At 40.0% G+C, this 27528-nt stretch overlaps 1 protein-coding gene across 1 annotated transcript in view; it reads left to right on the top strand.

The window, feature by feature from the left end:
* The window catches only part of Cntnap2 (contactin associated protein 2), a 1323006-nt gene that overhangs the window by 563395 nt on the left and 732083 nt on the right, over positions 1 to 27528 (top strand). Inside the window, exon 11 of the mRNA XM_071605412.1 lies at positions 2083 to 2189. Coding sequence (XP_071461513.1) covers positions 2083 to 2189 — 107 coding nt within the window. The remainder of the gene's footprint in view (positions 1 to 2082; positions 2190 to 27528) is intronic.

Here is a 27528-nt window from a genome sequence, read left to right as displayed (position 1 = left end):
TGAAGGTCAACCTAGGAACTTTGAATTGTGTCTGAAATCTATATTTGATCTCTCACAAGAAATTCCATTCTGTTTTATTTGTCTCTGAGTTGTGCCATTTTTATTTTTGCCTCTGTTACAGTTCTCATACATAATGTATCCACTTTCATAAATGGTAAGGTCTTGAGAGGCTCTGAATAGAGGCTTATTCTTCTGTTTACCATAGTGCTGTGCATACAACAAGTGCTCATTACATGTTTGTTGCAGGAATAAAGGTTTCTGAGGAATCGTGGAGAAATAGCACACATATAAAGAATCAGGGGCTCCACGTCATATTGAACTGGGCCCTGCTGCAAGAGACTTAGACATCAAAGTTGACAAATCAAGAACAGAGGTTGGAGAATATGGTCTAAGACCATCTCTATCAGATTCTGTAGCAAAAAGGCCATGGGGCATTCTGATTAAGGGTTTCCATGCAAGGTGGCTCTCTGTCAATCCATTGCCTGTGACTCACTATTATAGGTTCTGCTGTTGAATCTGAGTTTCCTGTTGAAACCTAGATATCTTCTGTGAATTCTAATACATAACATTAAATAACTTCTTTTCAATCTTTTTAAACAAGGATTTATAAAGAAGCAGGTTGTGGGGAAGTTGAAGAAACGAATTGCCGAAAGGGGCAAGGAGATGGGATAAGGTGACAGGAAAGAGTTTGTGCCATTGACATGAATGTTCCAGAACAGATCTCAACCTCACTATTTCTATAATACAGTCAAGCTATGAAATTGTGCCCTGGAAGCTGTGACTCATATATTTACAAGCACAGCTCTCATTCATTGACCCTCTCCTTCCTTCCCCTTATCTACTTCAGGAACATTACCTGCAAACCTAACATGGTACATCCACACAATGGAGTTCTATTCAGCCACACAAAAGGTGGAATCCTGTCCTTTGTGACAGTGTTGTTGGGAAGGGAGATTATTGTGTTAAGTGAAATAAGCCAGGTACAAAAAGAGAAGTATTATGTGATAGCACTCATGTGGAATCTAACAAGACACTTCTCATAGAAGTCAGGAGGAGAACGGTGGTTACCAGAGGCTGGGGAAAGGTTGTCAGTGGTTACTAAGTTCCAGTTAGAAAACAGCAAGAAGTCCAGGAGTGCAGCTGACCAGTAGGGTGCCTGTAGATGTGATTATGCAGTGGGTATTTCACAAAGCCAGAAGATAGGACTTTGAATGTTTTTACCATAAAAGGCAATGATAAATGCTGGAGAAGACAGATAGGTTTATTCTGATTTAAACATTACACAATGTAAACATATATTGAGACATCACATGGTAGCCCATTATATGTTAAATATCAGTTTTAAAATAAATTAAAAAATAAGATTTTTTTAGAGTATTTATAAGATAGATATAATTGCCCACTTTTCAAATGGGGACACCAAGGTTCAGAAAAGTTACATTTAGTCATCACAGTTAGCTTCCTAATGCATGGAAAGACATAACTTTGAACATAAACCCTATTTTCCCCCTCTATTTTGCTTGCTCCTCTTTAAGTCGGTGGCTTAAACTACCCAGTCAGGTTCAGGGGGAAGTGTTTGAAAGACAGAACTTTTTTTCTTATTAGGTGAATGTGTTTCCATTGCTGTTGCCATGGCATTATTACAAAAACTCAAAATTGTTTGGGAAAACTCAGGACTACCCCTCTGCAACTTGGTATTGGCCTTGATAGAGAAGAAAACAGGAGAGAAACGAGATGGCTTATCTTCCATCCCTCACCAGGAGAAATCTGGCGAGGGTCTCTGTCTTTGGATAAAAGGGAAACAAAATGAATCTGTGATATGCAAATGAGCCCCTCAGCTGGGTGTGAGTATCTACTATTTACCCAAAAATGGGAAACACCAGGCCTGTGATACATCATCTTCTGTGTGCTTGGCACCTTCCATCATGAATCATATTAATCTGCTAAAACTAACAAGGATTAATTGCCTCAGTAAGGCAACCTGGCACTGAAATGATAGATTGCCCAAACAGCTTGGAATTTGGCCACTCATAAATCTCATTTGTTTGTTGGTTTATTTCTGTTTGTCTCTTTTCCTGACAGATGTGTGCCCAATCACTGTGAGCATGGAGGGAAGTGCTCGCAAACGTGGGACAGCTTCAAATGCTCTTGCGAGGAGACAGGATACAGCGGGGCCACCTGCCACAACTGTGAGTGCCAATTTATCTCACTTTAATCTTGTAATCGCACGAGAATCGCAGGTCTTCAGCCACGCTTTAAAGCTTAGCAGCCTGAATTATCTATACACTGCATCACTTGATCTGAAAAGCCCAGATTCTGTTGTCATTACTCCAAAAAAATAGTGTTCTACTTGTCAAACATGTTCCCTCATGCTGGACGGGGGGCGGCCAGAGTCTCCAGCATTCCATATTTGAGTTGGAAGGCAGAACGTGGAGTCCCCTCTGTGTGTCTGAGCCAGGGCTGTCCAGTTAGATTGCCTGGGAAATTGTGTTAGTGTGATGTCTCTGACTGGACCATCATTTATCAATTCATCTGAGAGGGAGACAGAGTATAATTTGAACATTTGATTTCTGGACTGTGGTTGCCTCTGGTGTCAGCCCAAGTATTTGGCCCCATTTTTTCACATCAGAGAAATGAGTCAGAAAGGGGAATAAAGTCCACCAACTTATATATCTAAAGTAAAAGCACAAGGAGGGAAAAATTCTAAAACATTAAAAAGAAGAGCTAACATGTGCCAATGACGAGAAAAATACCCTTGTATCTTGTATTACATAGCTTTATCCCATATGTTTGAATACAGATTAAACTTTTAAATTCAAAGCATATTTTAAGTGAATGTTAGTTCTTTGATTGTGATATTAATTTTTCAATAATGTACTGCCATTTTACAAAGCATCTTTGAAAATATGCTTGCCATAAAACATATAGTGAAGGGGGCCATCTGTTGTGTGGTGTGTGTTGTCTTAGAAGAGAGTCAACCGTCTTTCAATAGGCTAAAACCCTGAAACCCTAACATCTAAGCCCTCTAATTACACAAGATTGATTTCTCTTCACTTTATTTTTAGGAAATGACAAGCAGAACATTCTCAAAGTAGAGTCCTGGGTACAGTAAAAATGCAATATCGTTCTCTGTGATTTGTAGTAATGTGCACTAAGAAATCATGCTTAGAATGTACTGTGAGACATAAACTGAGAAAAACGTTTGAAATTGATTTTTCTTAATTTATTAATTTTTGAGGGAAATAATGAAAGACAAGACATAAAGGGACTCTTAGAAGAACTAACATTAACAGAAACCTGTATAAGTAACAACAGACAGGAGATTCATCATCTGTAAAGCACTTAAATGTAGAAAAGAATTTAGTGAACAAAGAACAAAAATGATTAATAATAAAATTAATTAGAAAAAGACCAGGGGAGGAAGGAAGGGAGGGTAGGAGGAGGTGCTGGAGAATGAAATTGACCAAATTATGTTGAGTGCATACATGAATATGTAACAAGGAATCCCACTAATGTGTATAATTATAGTGCATCAATAAAAATTTTAAAGATCCAATGAATAAGGATGTGGGACACAAAAGCTTATAAACCAAAATAAAAACAAAGACAAAAGAAAAAGTTCTCCTTGGCATCTTTCCTAAAATGGAAAGATTGTACTAGATACAATTATATCTGGTGAAAAATAAGTTATAACTCAATTATGTACCAACCATACAAAATGTTGACTTTTTGTATTCAATATTCATTATTATAAAAGATGAGGCCAAAATAAATAACTTTGGTAAAAATTAGCAATCTTAATTTCACCAGTATAATTTTTTATCATATGAAAGTTACCATATTTAAATGCAAGAAATCTTGTTTCTGAAATACAGCAAAGCCAAGGAAATACAGAGCAAGAATTGGTAGTGGTCACAGGGTCTCAACCTCTGTGATGGCTTTAATATTGATAATTGAAAAGCCAGTGAATTTTTAACACAGCAAAATACATTACAAAGAAAAAGGCAGAATTATAAAAGTACATGCTACTGATTGAGTAGTTGATAAGAGTCATAACTGCAGATATTAGAAATATACTCAATGTGGCCAACTCTAGAGGTAGAAGTGGGAAATTACCTCATATCTGGGTGTTCCTTCCTACTTTCTCTTCGCTCCCTTGTTACTTCTGTAAGGGGAGAACTATTCATTTTAATAATGAAAACTGGATCCCTTGCTCAATATTGTGAAGGGTCAAGTGTGCACATCAATAGAGGTTGAACAGCCACATTGCATAATTCAAGAAAAGGCTTGGTTTGGAAGAGTGTACCCTGCAGCTTATTAAAGGATGTTTGCTTCCTATAAAGATTTGATACATCTCTTCATACTCCCATGGAGCAGTTAAAAATTCCAAGAGGTCTGGCATAGCACATAACAAAAAGATGCAATGTGTTCCATAAAGTTTGATACATAAAGTTGGATGGTTTTTCACTGTTACTCAGTCACTGGATGCATTCCCAGCAAGAGCATTGAAGTGAAAGTCCCCAATGTCTGCTGTTGGCTGGAGGTCACCACTCAGAGTGTCCTTCTAGACAGTCATGTGACTTCTCTGGAACTTTCTTTACTCCCGTTAACTAAATGGTTATTGAATCTCTTTTGCTTCTAAAGGCCTATGAGCTGACATTTCAAGTTGCTTATCCCATGTTGTGTGATTTTGAACTTTGCTAGTATTACAGATTGAGAATCCCTAAATCAAAAATCCAAAATGCTCCAAAATCTGAAAGTACATAATACCTACACAATACCTCAAATTTTCAGGTTGTGGAGCATTTTGGATTTGGGGTTTCTGGATTAGGTATGCTTAATAAGTAAAATTCTAGGCAAATATCCAAAACCAAGGTAGAAAACTCTAAAATTTCAAACTTTTAAAAAGTGTTTTTATTAGTGCATTATGGTTATACATAACAGTGGGATAATTTTGACATATTCATACATGCAGGCCATGAAGTTGCTCCATTCAACCCCCATTACTTCCTCTATCCCTCCCCTCCTCTCTCCCCTGCTCCTCTTCCTCTACTCCATTGGTGGAGGGACTACAGAATGAACTGGACCAAATTATGCTGTGTACATATGAATATGTCACCGCACATTCCACCTTTGCATATAAAGCACCAACTTAAAACAGACAATACATAAATAGAAGGAAGACTCGAAATCCTTTTGAACCCAAGTATTTGGATAGGGACACTCAATCTATACTAAATATTTACCTTGATTTTTCTTGCAGAAGACCAAGCATTTCTGCCAAGTAGAAATCATGCTATTTTAAAATAGTACTATGTCCCCCAACCCCCCCAAAAAAACAGCTGACCCTGAACTTTAGTGTAACTAAACATTTGATAGAGTTTCAAGCACTGTAATTAGGCTACAAAATGCTAATTTAGCCCGTTTTCTACACTGGTCCAGCCTTGGTCAGGATGAGAGAGCAATTTCTTGAGTGACATGGGTGGACAATTCACATCGTTTGGCTGGGTCATGCTGCTTGCCCTTGAATTGGCTCTACCCCTTGCTCCTACCCTTGGCAACTGTAATGGACACAGTACTCACCTGAGAAGCCACCAGGGGCTTAATAGATGATTCACAGGAGACACCAAGTGCTTCATCCTGGGTAGCACTGACATGTGTTTTTCTATTCTTTCCTTTGAGAATTGTGTCTCTTTGCTCTGAACTTCTCAAACAATGATGTCCATATCACACAACTTGCTATTGAATTTCATATTCTCACACATTATTTGCTATCATTTTCATGGCAGATTTGGGCTGAAAGTGAATGATTGTTTTCCATCGCTTTTGTTTTTCCTGAATTGAAGAAGTAGTCTTGATAAACATGTAGTTTAGGTGCCTCTTGGACTTGTATCTAATGGTTTATTTTTTAGTTTGTCAATTCGTAGAGATCTGACTTCCAAATATGTGGTAGAGAGGACTCAATCTTGTCATTTTCACACGCTCTGCTGAGGGGAGGAATGTCATCCTTTGGTGAGAAAGTTCCCCAGGGAGCCATTTCCACCAGGATGGTCAGATCATAGGAGAGGGGAAGCCAGATGTTGTCCTCCAAAACCAAAAGAGAATCATTTGTGATAAAATGAGTATATAGGGAGTCATTGAGGTTCGATACTTTTAAAAATTGTCTTCTGCAAACATTCTCAGTTTCAAAGAACTGCCTCCTGCTATGTCTGAGTGTGAGATCTTGGCGGGGTGACACAATCACACTGACGAGTTTGTCGGCTGGCTTATCGGTTAGTGGCGCTGACTCACGGGCCTCACCCTCCCAGAATATGAAGATGTCTTTCCTGAGCAAACTCACATGCTGACAGGCAGCTTTCCTCTGAGTGTGCTGTCGAGATGCTCTGAGGGGCCTCCAAGCCTGCTCTAGCTCCCAAGTGTCCCTAGGATCTAATTACCATCCTGTGTTCCACACGTGTGCCTTACACTTTGACAATGATGGCCCTCATCCATACATTGACATCAGGAGGCTATCCTATATCTCAGGGCTTAATGGATATTCTTTCTCCTTAAGATCCTCTCTTAGACCTCAGCCATTCTTACATAAAATACCACTCTATGGAGAATTTCCCTAAACTTCCCCAGAATATCCTCCAAACCGTGAAAACCTCGGGCTACTCACAGAGAGTAGGAGGATAAAAGGGAATATCTCAGTATTTGACAAAGATACTCAATGTTTTGGGATGAAAATTAATAAAAAGATTTTTAAGTGCCAAATATGTATTCTAATAGAAAATACTTTTATGAAAGATATTTTATGAAAGGAGAGATTGTGGCCCCTATAGGTAGACATCATGTCTCAAATGATAGTTAGATGACTTGTGTGGATATTTTCCAACTTTAAAATGATCAGATTTCCAATTCTGAAATCTAAGGTCCTGACATTGCCACACAACATATGTGTAAAATTGATACAAGCCAAGTTAGAGGAAAAAATGAAATGTGCATAAAAGCAACTATTCTACATGCTGTTGTGTGGAGCCGTTGTTGGCTCGTCAATTTGTAAACCATAAATTATACTACACGTTACTACTGCCCAACTGTGGTCATTTTCAACACCCCACATCATGTTATTTATAATATTCATACCCATAAATATTCTAATTCAAAACACAATTCTTTAAAAGAATGCAATGCTACCTGTTGTAGTCACAGTGACCTGGGGAATGAGCGCGTAGATTTGCTGGCACTTAGAAACCTGGTGCCTGTGTCCATTCGGAGCTTACTTAGTTCAAGTATCAATGATGACAACTTGGAGTTTAAATAATACCTACAAAACCAAGTGGTCACTGGATAGAATCATGTTGTCCATCTCAAAGCTGAGATATTTAGACTTCCAGAATTGGATTCCATCCCTCAGCTATGGGTCCATCTGGCTTGCAAGGTCCTCTTTGGCTTAGCCATGGCTTTAACCTAGTTTCTTATTGGGATTGTTTTCACCCATTTGCCCCTCCAGTCCCACTGACCTTTCAATCCTTCATGCACCATCCCCTTTCCCCTGCTACTTTCCCTGCCACAGGACATTGGCACATCCTCCCTTTCTACCTTGCCGGGTGTGTTTCTACTCATCCTTTTCTCTTAGCAGGGCAGTCCCCCACCTCAGAGAAGCTTTCCTTGACTTAGCAATTAGGTCTGATTCTCTTAACTAAGACACTCATCATCTCCCTTTCAGTAATGGTCATGGTTTTGCCTCTGTAACTTGTGATTCTCTAATAATGCCTGGTGCCTCCATTGGACTAGACTCTCTGAACAGAGTGCTGGTTTTGTTCCCTGATTTATACCCACGGACCCCAGCATATCATATATGCCCCTGGGTGTGCTCTGAATCAAACAGTGTAAGGGTGTCAGAGACTAAAGGGCATCAAGAGTTGTTTTTTTTAAAAAAAATCAAAGTCCTTTATGCAAATTTATGGAGATAGTGAAACTACAAAGAAAGAGTAAAAGTAAAGGGGGGGAAATGGAAAACAGACCGGAGAGCAACCAGTTCTGCAAAAATATTTTCAAAATCTACAGTATGGATTACTGGAAGGTGGAGAGTATATGGCAGTAATAACAGCAGAAACAGCCCAGGGTATAAAATTGTCACAGGACACTCCTTGCAGGAATCCAGCACAGCAGCAAACAAACTTCATGTTTCAAATAACCTTTGTAGGAAACTCTGGCCATATCAGGGGAGCATGTTACCACTCGTTAAAATAACTTATGGGAAGATAGAAGAATTGTGAAAACGATGACTTAGATCATGAACCCTGGCATCTCCTATGCTTGGTCCACAGCATGAGCTGTTCTGAAACATGCAGGATGTGTTTAGATATTGACTGTTTTGTGAATGTCAGGAAAGCTGACTTTCAACTTGGTGCAAAGTTTGAGTACGATGAACATCACAGTCCTCGGAGTGATCATATAGGTTTGTTATGTACCCTTGCTACAGGGAAATCATGGCGGGAAAGGAAACTCAAGGTTTGGAATTCTAAGCTCTAGTGTCAAATCCTCAGAGCCTCAGGCTACATGGCCCCCCTTATTTTTTCCCACCAGCTGAACCTCAGCAGTTCTAGAAGGATGACTGTCTCCCATGACTTTCACACTTGGGTGGATTCCCTTGAGGGGTGGACTCAGCTCTTCACCACCTGCCTTGGCTCACTAATGGCATGAAATGAGCAGTGGACAGATTTAACGCCCCTCCCAGCCCCCCTACTGTCTTGGCTGTGTGCTTTTGGACAATTCTCAACCTCTCTGAACTTAAGTTTGCTCCTGGACATTCAAGGTGACCTTGCTTATTTAGACAACATCCTTAATTTTGTTGATGTTTTGTTTAGTGTGAGACAAGGTCTCCCTCTGTTGTTCAGGTTGGCCTTGAACTCACAATCTTTCCATCTCAGCCTCCAGAGCAGTTGGGATCACAGATGTGCCATCACACCTGGCTTTACTTTCTAACTTTTAAGAACTTTTATTATTCTGCTGATTCTCAAAAAAAAAAAAAAAAAACATTTTCTTCTGATTATCCGTCATATAAGGATAATAAGCCTTGACAGACTCTTCATTCTGAATGTAGGCCATATTTTCATATCAGTGATTCTCAAGGAAAAGATCATAGGTTGTCTTAATGTTTTTATCAATACTCTCTGAAAAGATAAAAGGCTTTATTAGCAAATATAATGGCTATTCTGGCCGATGTATATGCATAAGGTGAATTTGTTCTTTCTCATCTGGCCATGGAATTAAGCAGTCAGATCACACTTCTTTGATTCCAAGTGACGAACCCCATCCCCCACATTCCATTACAACATCATGACCTACTTCAGAAGCTCAGTGTGTTCCTGTCCTTAAAGAGTGAGACACCGGTGCAGGGCCATTGGACATAGCCTAGATTCCTACCTTTTCTAAATAACTTCATTCACTGATTCATAGGCTGAGAGCTGACTCTCTTCTCCATGCAGGATAGGTCTGGAGTGTGGGCGGAGAATGGAAGAGGGCCAGGCATTAGGATGCTGTTATGGTTTGGATGTGAGGTGTCCCCCCAAAGCTCACATGGGAGACAATGCAAGAAGGTTCAGAGAAGAAATGATTGGGTTGTGAGAGCCTTAACCCAATCAGTGAATTAATCCCCTGATAGGGATTAACTGAGTGGTAACTCAGGGCTGGTAGGGTGTGGCTGGAGGAGGTGGGACATTGGGGTGTGGCTTTGGGGTGTGTATTTTGTCTTTGGAGAGTGGAGTCTCTCTCTCTCTCTCTCCCCGCTGCCTGATCACCATGTGAGCTGCTTCCCTCCACCACATTCTTCCACCATGATGTTCAGCCTCACCTCAAGCCCCAAGGAATGGAGCCAGCCTTTTATGGACTAAGACCTTTGAAACTGTGAACCTCCAAATAATTTTTTCTTCCCTAAAGTTGTTCTGCTCAGATCTTTTAGTCACAGCAGCAAAAAAAGCTGACTAAAACAGATGCTATGTTAAGAACCCTTCCAAACAAGTATGTAGTTTAATTAAAAATAAGCTCTCCAACCTTAATTCATTTCCATATCACTCTTACTGAGATTGTAAACTATGAATAAATTGTACCGTATGCTTACCTTGGTAGTCTAGCTTGCTTCTTTTCATGTTTATAAAACATGGATAAATGTAGGTACATAGAAAATACCAAAACTACTTGACACTTTCAGTATTTTTTAATTTTTTTTTTTTTTTTTGCAATTTAAAGCCATTGTTTTACCTTTTCAGTTTATAGTTTCTAAATATTTACTTTCTTTGTGTTTTGTGGGTTTTTTTTTTTTTTTTTTTTTTTTTTTTTTTTGTTATTAAATAGAGCAGTAGAAATCAGGGTGAGGAAGAAACCACTTCACTTCCAGTGGGGCCAGGTGGAGGGTGCAGAATGGGCACTGAGGTTACCAGCCCTGGTGGCTTGCATGCATTCTCCTGGCCAGGAGCTGTTATTTCCCAGAGCCAGTCACTGGGGGAAAGGGAAACAATGACAGGTGGTGTCCCTTCCTGCAGTCACACTTATTACAAAGAGAAACAATGCCCTCCCAGCTCGGCTCTCTCCTCTTCACCTGCCGTCTACAGGCAGAGTGAGGTTCAGAAGTGGGAAATGCTACCTGTGTAGCAATGTTGGAAGGGGATTTAAAGGCCATTCCGTCGCTCAGCTACAACTCAATAAATCACACTGGATTAAAATAGCGCAGGTCATTTGGAGAAACACAGCCCAAGGACCTTTACATTTCTAAGGCAGCCCCAATTTCAAATTAATCCCTTCTGTCATGCCCTGCTTTGGAACCATGGCTAAGATTAAACATAGAGAGAAAGGATTTAATTTCAGTTTTACAAAGACTCTTTCACTTGTTTCAAAAATATGTTTTTTCTCTTTGAGCTTTTGCAAAAAAAAAAAAAAGTTGATCTGCAAATGCATATTAAAAAGCAGTGCGTGCCACAGAGACAGATTGTGATACTGTGAACTTCTCAGAGGCTGTAAAATGCTGGGCTGGGTCTTGAGGGAGTTGGCATTATTCATTAGACTCCCCTGTAGCTTGAATCCCAGTGGGTCTTATCCAAGTTTCTGAGTATAGAGAAAATGGAATAGAAAACACCCATCTCTACACATTCGTCAAGTTGGGTTATGGGGGAAAATAATAGAGAGAAAGAGTCTACTTTAACTTGAGGATAAGGTAAGGAACTTCAGGGAAGATTGTATCTACTCAAAAATGGGAGAGGAGGATTAGTTAAAAATAGCATCCATCTCTCTTTGGGTCTTTTTAACTTCTCCCAAATCAAGCCGTGTTTTATTTTTATGTTGACTCTAGTCACTAAATTCTTACTGTATGTCTTTAATTTTTGCAGGCTTGGTGTATAGGATTACTTCTAATTTGCAGGCGATTCTGATTCATTCCATGATATTATGTGTTTGTTTTTTTATGCAGTACATGGTGCAAGTAGAGAAGTATAGACAAAATCCCTTTCCTGGTGGAGTAGACATGCTAGTCAAAAAAGGAACAATGATGAATAATTAGAAAATACCAGAATAGGGGCTGGGATTCTGGCTCAGCGTTAGAGAGCTCTCCTAGCATGTGCGAGGCCCTGGGTTTGATCCTTAGCACCACATAAAAATAAATAAATAAATAAAATAAAGGTATTGACAACTACAACTAAAAAATAATAAATATTTAAAAAAGAAAATACCAGTATAGCAGTAGAGGGTAAGAGATGTTTGTGTGTGAAGTTGGTGTGATAAAACAGTGTGTAGAATGTGAGTGAGCACAATGGATTGTAAAGCAACTTACATCCTTCTGGAGAAAGCAGTAGCCTAAATGATGCTAAAACTTTCCAATGATGGGCTTTGGCTCTTGACTATTTCTGAAATAAGGAGGGATCATAGGATTCTAAACAATATTTAGAAATTGTTCTTGAAAAACCATGTGGATTATCTGATGTGACTCCTTCAATTGTCAACTTTATTTTTTAATAAAAGTGATAGAAGTATTTCTGCTGTACTAAGAAAAAAATACTCAGTTATTTAGTTTTGAGTTTAATCTTGGGTTTAAAAACCTAATTTTGAGGTTGCTTTGTGATCGTTAACCTCACATCTGGCAGAATGAGAAGCTTCCTCCCATTGTATCTCTTCCAGCTGTGACCAAAGACTGTCCCATTTATACTCCTCGAAATCGAGATTCCTGGGTCTTGACTTTTCCTGACACTCTTTGTGAAGTAAACTACTCAGGAGTGAATCTCATGGTTTTATACCATTCACATTAAGAAAATATGAAAAATGAATTATCGGTTCCTGTTTCATTCTCTCTCTCTCTCTCTCTCTCTCTCTCTCTCTCTCTCTCTCTCTCTCATTCTTTTCACAAAATCGTGATGAAGAAAAATTCACTTTGTTCTCTCTGATTCCACTTCCCTTCTTCCTGTGCATTCCCTCCTGGCAAAAGAAGCTGAGCGAAGCATGTTTGGCTTTGCTGGAATCTGGAATGAAATATTTTATCCACCTAAATTACCTCATTCTGTTATATTTTTAAGGAAAGCAAAATTTCCTATGTAAAGTATGACAGCTTCCCAGAAAATTTTGATGTTTGACTTTGGGTCGCCTCGTATCTGACTTCTTTCAAATTTTAGTGGAACATTTGATCTGCAAATCTTTTAACTTAGCCAAGTGAAATATTGTAAAGGGGTATGGGTCTGACTAAAGAATATCATCTTATTTTCAATTAGGGTGAGAAAGAGAACCAATGGTCTGCGGTCTCTTGGTTTCATCCTATAATTTTGTTCAAAAACGGCCACGGAAGCTGCTGTCTATAAAATGTGCCTACCCTGTTCTTGAGAGGCCTTTATTGTCACCACAGATGCCAACACAAGCATCAGGCAATGTTGGCATCTACAAAATGACTGTAATTATTCATTAACAGACGTTAAAATGTCCTAATAATACTCTCAGGCCTAACCTGAGCCTGTGGAGATATCAATTACACATGCCGTGTCTGCCAAGTCGTGGGAGCAGCACTCTGCGCTGGGCAGGGCTGCACAGGCCCTCCAGCGGGACTGGACACAGAAGCCCCTCCTGCAGTTTGGGCAGGGAGAAGAGAGCCTTTCCATCCCTATCGTGACCACGGAATTCAGAGCCCTAGAGAAGCCTGCGTGTTCTCCCACACATGGCTCTCTGTCCCTGTTACCCACTGAGGGAACATCCAATCCTTCAGTGGAAAGGACATCCCTGTCTGGACTGTGCTGGCTTATCAGGGCTACCTGTGGTCGTGGTGATGAAGGTCTGAATTCCCAAATTCAAAAAGCCTCCATCTAGACAGCCCACACTGACTGCCCTGCAAGTCCCCAAGCTACTCCAGTTTTAGTACTTTGTTGATTGTTGTCCAGAGGGACTGTTTTTATCCTTCGTATAACTCTTTGAATTAAGCTAACTAGGTGTGAGAGAAAAGAAAGTATCCTGCACTTCCCTCTACGGGGATGAGATTTTCAAAGATAAGGACTCTCCTGCCTTCTCAAGGCCCAGCACTCTGGGGAGAGAAGTGTTAGAGCTGCTCAACTAGACGTCCTTAAGTGACGGAGGAGGTGGGAACCCAGCCAACCCAGCCTGCTGCTTGGATGTTAAGGGGGTGCCTGCTGCTCTGTGATTACCACTCCTGGTGGGAAACCCAAGATACTGTGGAACACCCCACTCTCCTCAGTTGGCCACAGGGCCAGTCAGCCACAAGCATCATCCTGAGAGCACTCAGGAGGTAGAGGGCTGGGGAGGGATGCCGAATTAGAATGGGCAAGTGATGCCACAGTGAGTCCCCCCTTCTCCTCTGTGACACCCTCTGGTTCTGACAGACCACTGTTGCTGCACAGAACACAGATCTGTCCTGTCCTGCAACTTCTGCTTTAACTCAAGACCATCACTACCATTTCACTGAAAAGAGATCAGGGGAGCTTTGTTTCTACACTCTAAACTGTGCTTTGGGGCTAACACGAATTTTAGAAATCAAAATGGTGGTACTGACTGACTCACAGGGCAGAAATAATGAGGAATGGACATTGATCGAGAAACACTGGAATTGTCATTGGCAATCATTTCATTTATTTATTCTGCACAAGAATATTTATTAATAGAAAACATTTGCTCACATCTTATGGATTAGACGTTGAAAGACCTTGAATATCCTAAAAACATGTTCCAGTAAAACCCGTGTGTTTTATCTCCTCTGCTCCAAGCACTTCTGAGGGATGTTGAGTTGGATCTCAGCTCCTGTTCCTCCTGTCCTCCTCCCCTCACTCCGTGCCTCCTGTTCACGGCCTCTCCTGAGGTGAGATCAATAGTTGTGAGGCCTTAAATTCTACCACATGTGGTTACTTATCCAAGGAATGGGTTCACTCTGACGTTTGATTAACATCAATTTCACACATGGGGATCAAACAAAAAACACACACACACAAACTTCATCTACATAAACTGTAATTTTCATGCTGGGATCATTTAGATTCCAGCAGTCTTACCATTTATTAGTTTAAGAAAATTGTGTTTTCATTGTGCTTTCTTAATTAGGAAGCCCAGTGGAAAATCATACTTGAAATTTGAGAAACCCTTAGCTTGTTAGAAGTGCAATAAGGAGAACTTTGATAACTGGGACACTGGGCTTAAAAAATTAAAGATGAACATAGAATTTCAAGGAGGAGTATTCTAGTAGGTATATTGAAACACTTAATGATGTCGTGGCATATCACAGAGCTAATTCCTTAAAAATCAGACTAAAATTCTGCCTTCTTATGGTCTCCTTACCAAGAGGCCAACTCCTGAATTCCATCCTGGGTTTCTTCCCAACTATGTGGCTACCCACAACCTTCAACCCAAGAAGGAGGAGGGACATTGGCCAGGCATTGGTGTAGTGGGCAGACAGAGAGGGAGAGCTCCTGCCTTTGGATTGGAAGGCCAAGTGCAGGGGTTTCCAGCTCTGTGCTCTCCACAGCCAGAATGTGGAGAGAGCAAGGGCTCTATGCATGTTTCAGGTAATCCTGAAGATCATGGAAATGCAGTTTGGAGCACTTAGGAATTTATCTTTTTGAAGAACATTTATTTCCTGCCTTAGACTTAAATATATACTTAGGATCAAAACGTATTTTTAAAGTAAAATCAAAAGATCAGGTTTTGTTTTTCCAAGCAAACCCAGAGTTAGATTAAAGCAAATGGCTGTAAACAGGAGTGACTCGTATGATGCCTCTTTGGGGACATGAAATGAAGGCTCTGTAATCTACCACAGGTGTCTGCTCCTTTCTCCTTTGTGATAAAAGGCATTCCGTGTGTAAGAAACAATGAGAAAGATTATGAATCAGTTATCAAAACTGGTCGAAGACAAAGGCACAGATGCTTTTACATTTAAAATATTAATCAAAATAAATAAATGAAATATTACTAAAAACACAGCAGTCAGATCTCTTTCACATCATCAATAATACAAAGATGAACACATCGACAGCTCTTAACACCAGATAAATCCCAAATAAACATCAAATCACATAATGCACACTTATAGTAGCACACCTCATACAAGCCTCTGTCATCAGTGCGATCTACATTCAACAAGCTGACAACCCACTGGAAGGACTCAGGTCAGGGAGCATGACTTCACTCTGAACATGTGTTTACCTTATTGCTCATTATCTGCTCAGCATTAGTTAAATTTTTGAGCAAGTGAATTATAATTGATGGCTACTTGCCTAAACACAGCCACATGAACATACCCCCCAACCCTGCATACTTCTCAAATGATAAAAATGATAAGTTTAACAGGCTCTGACCAGATAAAGTCCTCTCCTATATAACAGAGGGCCTCCTTTGAGATATGGCATTTTTTCTTTGTTTCTAAGGCAGAGACTCATTTTCTTTTCATATGATTCTGATTAAGATATTTGGCATATTTTCTTCATGTCTACTTTTTTTTTTCTATAGAAAACATCATGACACTTGTAAATTCATGTTAGCATTATTCTAATACCAAAGTCAGAGAAGGACCATATAAGAAAAGAAAATTACAGGTCAATATCATTGAAAAGCCTATATGCAAAAATCCTCAGCAACATACTAGTAAACAATTTGCACAGTAATCAAACCCCTCCATCAATTGTGACTTGTCCCCATGGAAGGATGACACAGCATATGGAAATCAGAAACATCCCATTAACTGAAGGAAGGACAAAATTACATGATAATCAAATGCAGAAAAAGCATCTGACAAACTCCAGGCTCTTCTCATGAACACAAAATACTCTCAGCCAGTTAGGTTCGGAAGGAATGTTCCTCCACACAGCAAAGGTCGGTATGACAAGCCTCCCACTGACATCATACTCAACAGAAAGATTTCCTCCAAGATCGGGAATAGCACAAAGACACCCACTCCTACCTCTTCTGTTCAGTATAGCACTGGAAGTCTAGCCAGAGCAGTTAGGCCAGAAAAAGAAATAAAAGGCATCTAAAGCACAAAGAAAGAAGCTAAATTGTCTGTGTGTAGGTGACATGATCCCATGGTTAGAAAACCCTAGACCCCTCCAAAAACAGAACTAACAAACAAATTCAGCTAAGTTGAAAAACACAGAAATCATCATGCAAAAATCAGTAGTCTTTCTTTGCCCCAGCCATGAAATATCAGAAAAAAAGAAATAGAAAAGACTGTCTCATTTATAATAGGATCAAAAATTAAATAGCACTAATTTAACCATGGAGATGAAAGACTTGTACACTTAAAACTATAAAACACTGACACAACAAATCAAAGAAGATACAAATAGATGGAAAGATATCCCATGTTCTTGGGCTGAAAGAATTAATCCTGTTAAAATCACTACAATACCCAAAGCAATCTCTAGATTGAGTGCAACCTCCATCAAAACCCAATGGCATTTTTCATGGAAATAGAAAATAGAATCCCCAAATTTGTACGAACCACAGAAGACCTTGAATAGCCAAAATAATCCCAAGGAAGTAGAAGAAATATAGGGATATCGGACTACTTGATTTCAAACAATATTGCAAAGCTGTAGTAATCAAAAGAGTATGGTACTAGCATCAAAACAGATCAACAGAACAGAAAAGAGATGAGAACCTATAAATTACACCACAAACATAAGGCTAAACAACCTTTTACAAGGGCCCTATGAACATAAAATGGAGAAAATATAGTCTTTTTAATAAACAGTGCCAGAAAACTAGATATCCACATGCAAAAAAATAAAATAAAAAATGAAAGTAGATCATATCTTATATTGCTTACAAAAATTAACTCAAAATGGGAATAAGGTTAGCTCAGTGGTATAGTACTTTCCTGGCATGCATGAGGCCCTGAGTTCTCTCTCTGGCAACACAAAAAGTGAAATAACTCCAAATGGATGAAAGACTTAAAGGTAAGACCTGAAACCCTAAAACTCTTAGAACACATTGCAGGAAAGCCCCATGGTATCGGCTTGGCAATGTTTTGTTTGTTAGTTTGGGATATGACTTCAAAAGCTCAGGCAACTAAAGTCAAAATAAACAAGTGGGACCACATGAAACTTAAAAGCTTTGGCACAGCAAAGGAAACTATAAAGAAAGAGAAAAGACAACCTATGAAAGCAAAGAAACTATTTGCTGCCTTAGACTTAAATATATACTGTATCTTGTGGGGGGGCTTTATGCCCCAAATATACAAGGGCTCATTCACCTCAACTAACAGAATTAATAATGCAGATGGACAAAGGACCCAAATAGGCCTTTTCTAAAGAAGATATGCAACTGCCCAGGAGTGACATGAAAATCTGCATCACTTATCTTTAGAAAAATGCTAATCAAAACCACAATGAGATATAATTTCACACCTTTGAAGATGGCTATTATAAAAAGACAAGAGATTAAAAATGCTGTTAAGGATGTAGGCAAAAGGAACCCCTGAATACTGCTAGTGGAAATATAAATTTGTAGAGCCATTATGGAAAACAGTATGAGTCCCCCCAAAATCAGCATTACTATGGGATTCAGTAATCCCACTTCTGGATATAAATCTAAAGAAAATGGATCATACATCATTGAAGTAATATCTGAACTCCTGTGTTTACTGCAGCAGTAGTCACAGTAGCCAAGCTCTATAAACAACATACTCGTTCAGTCACTAACATGTTAGTTGATGGATGAATAGAAAAAGGAAATATTTTACACACACACACACACATGCACATTCACACACTTGTGGAATATCACTCAGCTGTACAAAAGGAAGGAAATTCTCACTTTTGCAATGACATGATTGAAACTAGTGGGCGTTGAGCTAAGTGAAGTAAACCACAGTGAAAAAGATAAACAGTGTCTGGTACCACTGAGATGTGAACTTTTTAAAGTCAATTTCATGGGAACCAAGAGGAGAATAAGGGTAGCTGCTGGGGGGCTGGGGAAGGGGATGGAGAGATGTTGATCAAAGGCGACAAAGCCTTGGTTATACAGTGAGTAACCTCTAAGGATCGAGTGTGCAGCATGGTACCCTGAGTTACTAATTCTGCGTCACATATGTGAAGCCGGCTGAAAGACGGATCGTAAGTGTTCTCATAAAAACAGCCCATAAATCTATACAACATAGTCAGCTAAACCTCAATGAGACTGAAAAAGAAAGAAAAGAAAGCAGCAAGAAAGGCAACCCTGACCTTGGTATTTACCCTGAGGAATTAAAGTCACCTTACTTTAAGGTAAGACCTTAAAGTCTTACCTTACGGAGACCCTGACCCGGGGACGGCTGAGGCGAGGTCTCTGCTTGGTCCACAGTCAGAGCATGGACAGGCAGGGACAGACAGGGGGAGGGCACCTGGGCTTTTCCTTAATGACTCCACTGGGGGGGATCCAAGGGTCCTCGTGTTCTGGGGTGGCCACAGGGACCACAGTCTCACTTGTTGAAACAACAGAAATTTGCTTTGTCACAGTTCTGGGGCAGTTCAAAATCAAGGGGCTGGTAAGACCACAGACCCCTTGAAATTCTAGGCAGGAGCCTGCCCTACTCTAGCTCCCGGAGGGTGCCAGTGATTTCGGGGGTCCTTGGGTTTAATGTGTTTCCCTCCAATCTCTGCTCCTTCCTCATGTGGCCTTCTTTCCCCATGTTTCTGTGGCTGTCTGTTGGGATCACTCTCTCCTTTGTCTTATTGTCTTATTGTCCACCTGTTGTCATTGGATTTAGGGCCCATGGTAATCCAGTAGAAATTCATCTCAACAAATTATGTATGTAAAGATTCTGTTTCCAAATATAGTCCCCATGTGAGCGTCCGGGTGGGCCTGAGGAATGCAGGGCACTACCAACAAACAGTGCTTCCTACACATGGCTCCTTGTATCCCTCTGCCTCCTGCCCTGGGCCATCGAGTGCCACCCCAGGGTGCTCCTCTCCCCTCTATCAGTGCACCTACATCCCCCCACTCCCCTTAGAGCCAGCTCACAGTCCTCGCATTCCTCTTCCCCTCCACTGGAGATGTTCTTTTTCTTTTCATTGGTACATTATAATTCCACACAACAGTGGGACTTGCTGTTGCATATTGTACCTGCACACGGTGCACACAGTGCAATTCCATTTCATTCCCCAGCACCTCCCTTCTCCCTCCCCTTCTTTCTCCTGCTGGGTCCCTCCCTTCTATTTCCATGAGATTCCCCTCACTTTTGTTTTATTTCTCTCTTGTTTCTATACTGGAAAGAAAAAATATGACCCTTGACTTCCCTGTTTGGTTCATTTCACTCAGCATGATGCTCACCATTTCCATTTATTTACCAGCAAATGACAAAATTTCATTCTTTTTTATGGCTGAATAAAATTCTGTGGTGTATAGATGCCCCGTTTTCTTTATTCAGCCATCCACAGATGGACAGGCTGGTTCCACACTTTGGCTATGGTGGATTGTGCTGCTATAAACATGGGTTTGCTTGCATTGCTGGAATAAGGTGACTTTAATTCCTCAGGGTAAATACCAAGAAGTGGTAGAGCTGGGTCATATGGTGGTTCTATGCCTAGCCTTTTGAGGAAGCTCAGTACTGATTTCCACAGTGGTTGCACTAATTTGCAATCCCACCAGCAGTGTAAACGTGTTCCCTGTTCTCCACATCTCCTCCTGCATTTATTGTTATTTGTATTCTTGATGGTTGCCATTCTAGGTGCAATCTAGATGAAATCTCAGTGTAGTTTTGATTTGCATTCCCCTAATTGCTGATGATGTTGAACATTTTTTCTTAATATTTGTTGGCCATTTCTATTTCTTCTTTTGAGAAGTGTCTGTATAGTTCCTTTGCCCACTTATTATTTGGTGTATTTGTAGGGGGGGGGTTTAGGGAGTATTAAGTTTTTCAAATTCTTCATATATTCTGGATACTATTCCTCTGTCAGAAGAATAGCTAGCAGCCGTAACTGGGGGTACATTCCTCTAATCCCAGCAACCAAAGTGCCTGAGGCAGAGCGATCACAAGATCTAGGCCAGCCTAGGTGACTTAGCCAGGCCTGTCTCAAAATAAAAAATATAAAAGGCTGTAAAGGTAGCTCAAGGGTAAAGCACCCCTGGATTTAATACCCATTACCAAAAAAAGCAGAGTAGCTAGCAAAGATTTTTTTTAAGCTTTTTCATTTGGCACATGCCATTTATTAACTCTTGGCATGATTTCATGGGCTTCGCAGGTCCTATGAAGAAAGTTGTTGCCAATCCTAAAAGCTGGAGAATTGACCCTAGGTTTTCTTCTAGGAGTTGCATAGTTTCTGGTCTAATTCTGAGGTTTTTTGGTCCATTCTGAGTTGATTTTTGTGCAGGCTAAAAAATAACTGTTTAGTTTCATTCTTCTACATATGGATAAACAGTTGTCCCAGCACCATTGGTTAAAATGGCTCTCGTTTCTCCATTGTTTGTTTTTGGCACCTTTGTCAAGGATCAGACGACCCTGTCTATGAGGGTTTGTCTCTGTGCCTTCATTCTGTACCATGGGTCTATGTGTCTGTTTTATGCCAGTACCATGCAGTTTTTGTTACTTATGTGTGTAGTATAATTTGAAGTCAGGTATTATGATGCCACCAACATTGCTTTTTGGCTTGGTATTGCTTTGAGTATTCTGGGTCTTTTATTCTTCCAAATGAACTTTAGGACTGTTTTTTGTTTTGTTTTATTGTTTTAAGAATGTCATTGGTATTTTGATGGAGACTGCGCTGAGTCTTTATATTGCTTTTGGTAGCATGGCCATTTTAACAACATTCATCCTGCCCATCCATGAACGTGGGAGGTCTTTCATCTTCTAGTTTTTTTTCAATTTCTTTCTTTAGTGTTCTATGATTCTGTGGTAGAGGTCTTTTACCTCCTTGGTTAGATTTGTTCCTAAGTAATCCTTGAGACTATTGCGACTGGAACCGTTTTCTTGATTTGAATCCTTTTTCAGCAAATTCATCATATAGGAAAGGCATGAATTTTTGGATATTAATTTTGTATCCTGTCACTTTTTATTCTTCTCTTCTGAAATCTCTCTTCTCCCAAACTGAAAATGATTTCTCTTTTTCAAAAGAAAATGTCCATAGCAATTAGCATCCGTATGATTTATCTGCCATTTGTACACTTCGTTTCTTTACTTTTTCTTTTTTAAAAAAAAATTAATAGTTCTTTCCTTCTAGAATGTAAATCATGTGAGCCTTGGAAGTATTCTCATACATTTTATAAAACCTTGAAGTCAGTCTTTGTTAATTAACTTTTTAATTTTGAACACACGCTGCTGGTTGAAAGAACATTAATAAGAACAGAGAGGAATGTATGTTAAGGATTGAACTCAACATTTTTCCAAATTGCAAGTGAGGAAGATATTGCTGGTCCATTTTATAGATTAAAAAACAGGGGTTCAGAGTACATGACAGAGCAAGATTTCAATCCATTCCCTGACCTGTTTCATGAAACCTGTGCTTCCCACACTTCCCGCCTCTGGCACAGTTTGATAACTCTGAGAGCGCTACAGGTCCTCCCTTGGAGAATTAGGGAAGGCGGTCCTGGGAGTTAGCTTCCTATTGTGGATTTTGTAGAGGAGACTCATCCTAAAGTTACCACCTTGTTCCTGCTAATGTTCCTCAGACCAATAGCAGCTGCTGTGAAAGCAAGTTTAAGGACCTCTGGGAAAAACAGAGGAACACACAGTTTTTACTTCTAGGTGTAGATGAAAGCCTAGGACTCCACGGGATCCCAGCAGCAGTTTATTTCCTGCTTGATAACCATAATAGAAAATCATTAAGAAAGTTGGAAACCTCAGAGAAAGACTTATTGTAATTATCTTAAAATTTGCAGTTTAACTTATTTTTACACTAGCATAAATATATTTGAAAAAAATATTGTATGTATAACTATATACACATACATATTTGTGTGTGTGTGTGTGCGTGTATATCCTTTATTTGTTTTTTCTTTCAACTAAGTAGACTATTGCCCTGTAAATCAGAAAAGCTCATTTTCCAGGTCACGTTGGTTCATGGAAATCTTTTTTGCAGCCTGATCATTTTTGCCCACCCTCATTAAATATGCAAGCACACACACACACACACACACACACACACACACAATGATGCAGACATCAGCAAGTGATCTGAGCCTAACATTTCCAGGCCAACTTTCTTTTACCCAGTTGCTCATTCATGAAAGTGCTGATGGGATGCACCTCCCACACGGACTCTGTGAGGCTCTGTGGGCTCCTGGCTCCAAAACAATTCCCTCAGCACTCTCCTGACATTATTAATGGTCTTGATGTACAAACCCAGAATAAAATAGAATTAAAATCCAAAGTTAATTTCAAGCTCCATTAGAAATTAAAGGTGTTGGGAAAGAAATCAATATTTGCCCAGTGCAAAATGACTAAATTCAAAGCAATTAATTCTATTATTTTCTAACTTCTAAAAACTATACAGGGCCTTCAAACTAAAAAATGTTGCCACACTCACACATATACACAATGTGTGACTAGAAATAATGAGGATGGATTCCAGCAGCAACATGCAAAAATCTATTTTGCTACTTTATAGCCACACAATGTAGTATACACTCTAAACAGTGTCTTAAAATAGGGCCAATTATTCTGTAAAATTCGTGGCTATTTCCAGCAATTATCAACATTCCATTGTAAATCTGAGAGGATTAAGGGCTAGAAACAAGGCAAAAAAGCAAAAAGATTTATTTAAATGGAATAAATATATCCATTTTCCTTAATTTTACTTTCTCCTTTTCTGGCTTCTTTTTATGTGATGCTATAGATTCCCAAACAAATGACTTTAAAACACTGGAGTTCCAGCTAGTTTAAAGCATTTTGCAACCTGTAGAGCTGTAGGTCATCAAAGACATAAAACTAAGACTCGGTAGAAGCTTTTTCATGTCAGAATCATTGCCACAGAATCTCTGCAGTGTCCTTTGGGGAAAGCCTGGATCTTTCGCAGGTCGGGAAAGATCAAAGTCAAACTGGCCTGAATCAGCCCTTGTGATGGGAACGTGTCACTTGCCTCCTTCACCTGTCAAGAGAGGCCTCGTGGGAAACAGCTCCGGCACCACTTCCGTGGCAGCCGTGGGGGTGAATCATGGTAAGAGAACACCTAAGATCGGACCTTACATAAAGAGAGGTTAGGAGCCCTGCTTTAACCTTCTCCTCTGTGATAAAAATAGTCAGTATGATTAAGGACTGAAATCAACAGAAGCAGACAAGCCAGGAAGGCAGACCATTCTGACTCATCCGTGAGAGGAAACAGAGTAATCATTAGCAAAAGCTCATGTCCTTCAAGACTTGGGATTTTGACACATTGTTCCAATGGCTAATAGTCAACCCCATGTAAAACTGAAATCTTTTAAAATGCTACCAGGCATCCTTTCCTTGAAGGTGCAGCCTGTCTGACCCACTGACATGAAGTCGTGTTTGCAGGGTGAGCTGCCCGGCCCACTGACTATCCACCGTCTTCTGTGTTCACACTTGCTGTAATAACAACCTGTTGGACTAAACTGATTTTCAACCCTCTTCCCCAAACTGCTCAACTTTTCCTTTGAAAGTTGGTGTAGTCTTTGAAAAGGAGAGTGCGTGCTGGGGTAAGGCAGACTAGAGTTAGTCAGATCAAACTCTGTTGCTTATTGTGGGTCTAGTCTAGGGGTGGTGACTTCGCCTGTCTGGTCCTCCTGTCCCTCTCCAGGGGCATGGAAATGAAAGTGCTTACTTTGCAAATTGTCTCATTGGATTTTAGGTCTTTCTGTTCACCTTTTTCTTAAAATTTAAAATGTATATGTTACAGTGGGTCATTACCAGGCAGGTACGAGGCCCTCAGAAGTAGCTTGATGGGGGTTTCTGAGAACCTCCATGAGCTGGCTTTGACAGGGAGGAGTGCACATCCTCTCCCATCTGAGTGTCTCAGCAGCTTATCACTGTCACTGAATCACTGAATCTGCCCTCCTCAGTCACCTCCACATCGGCAAATTAGTAGCAATGGGTATAAGCAGGGCACCTAGTTTTCTGTAAGTTATTTCTGACAGCAGTTTTCTTCATAATGGTTGGGATTGTATCTTTCTTTTGCTTCTCAGTGTCCATCCAGAATCTTCTTTTCCCTCTCCCTTCATCAGTGGTGGCCCAGGTTTACCTCATACTTCTTTTACCCTATTCGCTGCTGCCTTTTAATGCCCTGATGGTGGCTTCAGTTTCCATTTATAGGATGATTTTTTTTCATCAAAATGGCCAGCCCAGTGGAACAGTCACTCCAGTCTTCTGGTAGACAAAGGCCAGCACCCCATAGAAGTTTAATCAATATTCGTGAAATAAATGAACATCTCAATCCTACATGTTATGTAGATCATGTAGCATAACAGCCTCGGGAAATTGAAACTCAACTTATCCTCCCCACCACTCCACCCAGACTCCTCTCCCACCCATAAAATGGCCCTTCCCAACCCAGTCACTGAGGTCAGTAATCTAGAGACCTCCACATCTAATCAGTCACCAAGCCCAGCAGGCTCTTGCTCTGAGGCCAGCTGTATCCTGACTGGCTCTCCAAGGCTGTGCCTCGGCAGACTCTCTTCATTTCTGAGTAGCTTCAGGAACCTTGCATATGAGATTGGAGAACCTTCAGTGTGTTCTTCAGACATCAGAAAAAGTGAGGATTCGATGCCTTCACTTCTCAGATTAAAACCCTTCAATGAAGCCACGATCTGAATAAATCCTGCACGATGTACGTGGTCTAGTTCCTGACTCCCTCTGGTTCTGCCTCCCCCCAGTGCCCTCTGCTGCAGGCATTCAGAGCATGTTAGAATGTTCTGTTGAAGTCTTTGCACAGGTTGGAACTCTTCCTCTTCCTTTCCCAGTGAATTAGCTTTGGTGTAGTCTTAAGTACTCAGCCCAAGTCTGATTTATTGCAGGAAACATTCTGTCACCCCAAGTCTGATTCAAGACCCTACCCTCTGTTCTCCCACAGCGTGTTTTGTGGACTTTTTCAGAGACAAAGGAATACAGAGTTGTCAGATACTTATTTTATGGTGTCAAAAAATTTCTCACTGGGCTTCTTATACCAAATCACAGGACAGGATCAAGGCAGTAGGCATTCAGCAGGTGCTTCTTCTGTGGTGAACAGGAATCCCATTCATGCCCACCCTGACCCCTGACGCCTTCTAAAGTATTTATTGGTGTGATTTTTGCTAAAAGAGAAGCAGCTCTACTTGGGCTGAATGTTCAGCCATATCTTTCTCTGTTCTGTCTTTTCAATGTGCTTTACCTCTCTAATTTGTGTCACCTGAGGGAGGGGCGGATATCAGTAATCTAATTGGAAATTCTTGGATAGGAGGGGGATTCAGTCCTTGTCACTGTCCCTGTCAATTATATGTGAACCTTGCATCTAATCATAAAATAAAAGACGAGATTCACATTTAAAGAAGTTCCAGGGGAGGAGAACCTCACTATGACTTATTTTCTTGCTGGTAAAGTTTGCCTTTAATATAAGGTTGAATTCTTGTCAGCTGCCTGGAACATGTTCCGCGAGGTTTACTCTGTAGATGCCCAGCTAAGAATGTCAGCAACCGGGAGAGGAAGAGGCTTTTGAACTTTAATCCAAACTTGGATACCACCCTTCAATCTACCAGTTCTACATCTGTCTGGCTTTTATTTTGTTTTATTTTCTCTAAACCAGTGATTCTTTAAAAAACAATTGTTCTCTATACATGACAGTAGAGTCTATTATGACATATTCATACAGATGTAGAGTATATCTTATTCTAATTAGGATTCTGGTCTTGTGGATGTATCCAATGTTGAGATTCGCTGTGCTGAAACTCATGTATATATATAGGAAAGTTATGTCAGATTCAGTCCATGTCTTTCCTATTCCCCTCTCTTCTCTTCATTCCCCTTTGCCTAATCCACTAAACTTCTATTCCTCCCCTCACTCCTGTCCCTGCCCTTGATGTGTGTTAGCATCTACATATCAGAGAACATTCAATCTTTGTTTTTTGGGGATTGGCTTATTTCACTCTGAATGGTTTCTCCATTTCCATCCTTTTACCAGCAAATGCCATAATTTCATTCTTCTTTCTGGCTAGTATTCCAATGTGTATATAAAACACATTTTTTATCCATTCATCTTTTGAAGGGCACCTAGGTTGGTTCCATAGCTTAGCTATTGTGAATTGAGTTGTTTTAAATATTGATGTGGCTGCATCACTAAATTAGGCTAATTTTAACTCCTTTAGATATATACCAAGGAGTGGGATAACTGGGTCAAATGGTGGTTCCATTCCTGGTGTTTTGAGGAATCTCCATACTGCTTTTCCAGAGTGCTTGTACCAATTTGCAGGCCCATCTGCAATTTATGAGTATACCCTTTTCCCCACTTCCTCACCAATATTGATTGTTACTTATATTCTTGATAATTGGCATTCTGACTAGAGTGAGGTGAAATCTCAATGTAGTTTTAATTTGCATTTCTCCAATTGCTAGAGGTGTTGACAATATCTATATTCATCAAATTCAATGCCCACATCATTTCTAAATGGAGAAAAACTGAAAGCATTCCCTTTAAGAACTGAAACAAGATATCAATGCCCTCTATCACCACTACTATTCAACATAGTTGTTGAAACTCTAGCCAGAGCAATTAGGTGAAAGAAAGAAATTAAAGGTATATGAATAGGAAAAGAAGAGCTTTTGTCGATTATATGATACTATATTTAGAAGACCCCAAAAAACTCCACCAGGAAATCTTTAGAACTCATAAATGAATTCAGCAAAGTAGTGGGATATAAAACTAACACCTCAAAATCAATTGTGTTACTATATACCAATGATAAATCAGCTAAAAGATAAATTATGAAAACTATCCCATTCACAATAGCTTAAAAAAGTAAAATACTTGGGAATCAATCTAACAAGAGGTGAAATGCATCTACAATGTAAACTGCAGAACACTAAAATAATAAATAAATTCAAGAAAACCTTAGAAGATGGAAAGATCTCCTATGTTATTAGATAGGCAGAATTAATATTGTCATAATGGCCTTACT

The sequence above is a fragment of the Marmota flaviventris genome, chromosome 1 (genome assembly GCF_047511675.1).
Source record: "Marmota flaviventris isolate mMarFla1 chromosome 1, mMarFla1.hap1, whole genome shotgun sequence".
Taxonomy (NCBI): Eukaryota; Metazoa; Chordata; class Mammalia; order Rodentia; family Sciuridae; genus Marmota; species Marmota flaviventris.
Note: the sequence above shows the minus strand (reverse complement) of the source record. Positions and strands in the feature narration are given on the sequence as shown.